Source organism: Nematolebias whitei, unplaced genomic scaffold (genome assembly GCF_014905685.2).
Source record: "Nematolebias whitei isolate Nwh7 unplaced genomic scaffold, NemWhi1 Nwh_scaf_8916, whole genome shotgun sequence".
NCBI lineage: Eukaryota > Metazoa > Chordata > Actinopteri > Cyprinodontiformes > Rivulidae > Nematolebias > Nematolebias whitei.
Window position 1 is genome coordinate 1 of NW_023627461.1, and position 2,539 is coordinate 2,539.

Below are 2,539 nucleotides of genomic sequence, written 5' to 3' on the forward strand. Positions count from 1 at the left end.
ACGTCTTTGATGTCTTTAACGTCTTTAATGTCTTTGATGTCTTTAACATCTTTAATGTCTTTAACGTCTTTAACATCTTTGATGTCTTTAATGTCTTTAACGTCTTTAATGTCTTTAATGTCTTTAACGTCTTTAACATCTTTAATGTCTGTGATGTCTTTAATGTCTTTAACGTCTTTAATGTCTTTGATGTCTTTAACGTCTTTCTGCTGATGATCGGAACTAAGACGTAACTTTACGGTCATTTTGTCTTTGGTTGATTCTGAAACGGTCGTAAAACTGAGATAAAGCAGCTTCAGACTTTTTTCTGTTTGTGTTGAAAACCAGAAGGACGTTTGTAGTTCCTGCACGTGGTCGGTCTCAGCCACATCATCACCACATGTTATTTCAGACATGTTTACTGTCGCAGTCACGTGTGTTCACAGCGACGAGTCTTATTTTCTACAACTAATGATCAAAGAACTGTCGGAGCCGACACGTTCACAGCAGCTTTCCTTCCTCCTGCTGATCGTAATAATGTTGATCAGGGATGACGTCAATACTTTTAGTTACGTTCTAAGTTTGATCCTAACTTGGTCCTTTGGTCCTGGAGACACTTGGTGCGGTTTGGATTGTTCAGTTTAGATGAGTCTGATCATCTAAAGATCTTTCTTCGTGGTTCTGGTTCCTGCTGAGGATCCGATCATGAAGTCCTGAGTTGGATGTAAAGCGGGGACTATGAACAGCTGCTGACTGGATTCTGTTTGTTTATTGAAGGTGTTGAGATGAGGAGGATCACAGACTCCCACACGCCTTCCAGCCGTACGGTGAACACCACCCTCTACTACATCCTGTCCTCGTCCACGGCGCCCCTGCTGGACCACCGTCTGAGTAACGAGGAGCGCGCGCACCTCGAGTCCAGCCTCAACTACGCCGACCACTGCTTCAGCGGCCACGCCACCATGCACGCTGAGAACCTCTGGCCCGGCAGGGTGAGCAGCGCCGCTCAGATCCTGCAGCTCGTCACCTTATGGACCCTAACTCTGCAGAAGAGAGGCTGCAAGGTTCTGGTGGCGGCCGGCGCCCACGGAGCCATGCAGGGCATGGTGCTCAGCTTCGGGGGCCTCCAGTTCACTGAGAACCACCTCCAGTTCCAGGCAGACCCAGATGTGCTGCACAACAGCTACTCCCTGAGAGGGATCCACTACAACCGGGACCTGATCAACCTGGCGGTGCTGCTGGACGCCGAGGGGAAGCCGTTCCTCCACGTGTCCGTGAAGCAGCAGGACACGCCGGTGAAGCTGTACGCCTGCGAGGCCGGCTGCCTCAACGAGCCCGTGGAGCTGACCTCAGAGGTCAAAGGTCACACCTTCCCCGTCATGGTGACGCAGCCCATCACGCCGCTGCTCTACATCTCCACCGACCTGCGGCATCTGCAGGACCTCCACCACACGCTGCACCTCAAAGGCATCCTGGCCCACGAGGAGCACATGGCCAACCGGTACCCCGGCCTGCCGTTCCTCTTCTGGTTCAGCGTGGCGTCGCTCATCGCCCTCTTCCACCTCTTCCTCTTCAAGCTCATTTACAACGAGTACTGCGGCCCCGGAGCCAAGCCCCTCTTCAGGAGCAAGGTATAAACCTCGAGAACTCAAACTCTGATCTGCTCCTGTCCCTCTGAGACGTTTCCTCCTCTCTCTGTCGGTTCAGACCTTTCTGTAGGGGTGTAACGAGACCTGCGCACTAAAGCACCACCTGCGTGAGCAGCGCCTCTCTGAGGTTAAATAACAGAAACCCACCAAGGAGTTTCACTCTAATGTCCTGAACGACTCCGACTCGAGCTCCGTCCGAGAATCTTGTTTATCCACATTTCTCTTGTGTTTTGTGCGGAAGCTGAAGCTGAAACGTTTCGGCTGTTTGGACGTTCACCGAAACTTCGTTTGAACATTTCCCTCAGAAACCACAAAACAACTTGAAGGAAAGTCACAGGAAATGAATGTAAATATATATAATTTATATATTTACTCACGCACCGGGGAGTGGTGGCGCAGAGGTTAGAAAAGGTGGGCCTGTGATCGGAAGGTTGCCGGTTCAACTCCCCGGAATGATAGCATCAAAATGTTGGTGGGAAAGGTGAAGCACCCACACCTGCCTCCACCCTCACTCTGGGCCCTTGAGCAAGGCCCTTAACCCCCACCATGTGCTCCCCTGGGTGCCCTAGATGCAGCTCTGCGCTCCACTCGGGGCTGCGGTGGCTCGGTGGTTGTCAGGAAGAACGTCCGGTGTAAAAACAATCACCACGTCTTTGTGAGAGTTCGCTCTCTGTGGTGCAGGAGAAACTAATGACTCGTGCGTACGGGAACATTAGAAATAAAAAAATGGCAAAGTAGATGTTTAATTCTGGGTCCTTGTTAAAATGAGTTGGACCCCCCGGAGGTCAAAGGTCACTCGCAGCTTTAATGAGGTTAGGAGGACCTTTATCGTTCTAAGGTCTGAAGAGACTCGGGAGAAAGGCAGGCAGTTTTTAATCTGGTCATCTCAGACCCAGGATCCCGCCTCGCGG

General features: G+C 51.2%; 1 protein-coding gene across 1 annotated transcript; it reads left to right on the forward strand.

The window, feature by feature from the left end:
* Positions 1–725: 725 nt before the first annotated feature.
* On the forward strand, positions 726–1,728 carry LOC119429850 (uncharacterized protein KIAA2013 homolog; the record flags this gene model as incomplete). The annotated part of the gene is made up of 1 exon (XM_037697382.1): positions 726–1,728. A coding segment is annotated over one exon (891 nt), but the record flags the coding sequence as incomplete, so codon positions are not given.
* Positions 1,729–2,539: the final 811 nt, after the last annotated feature.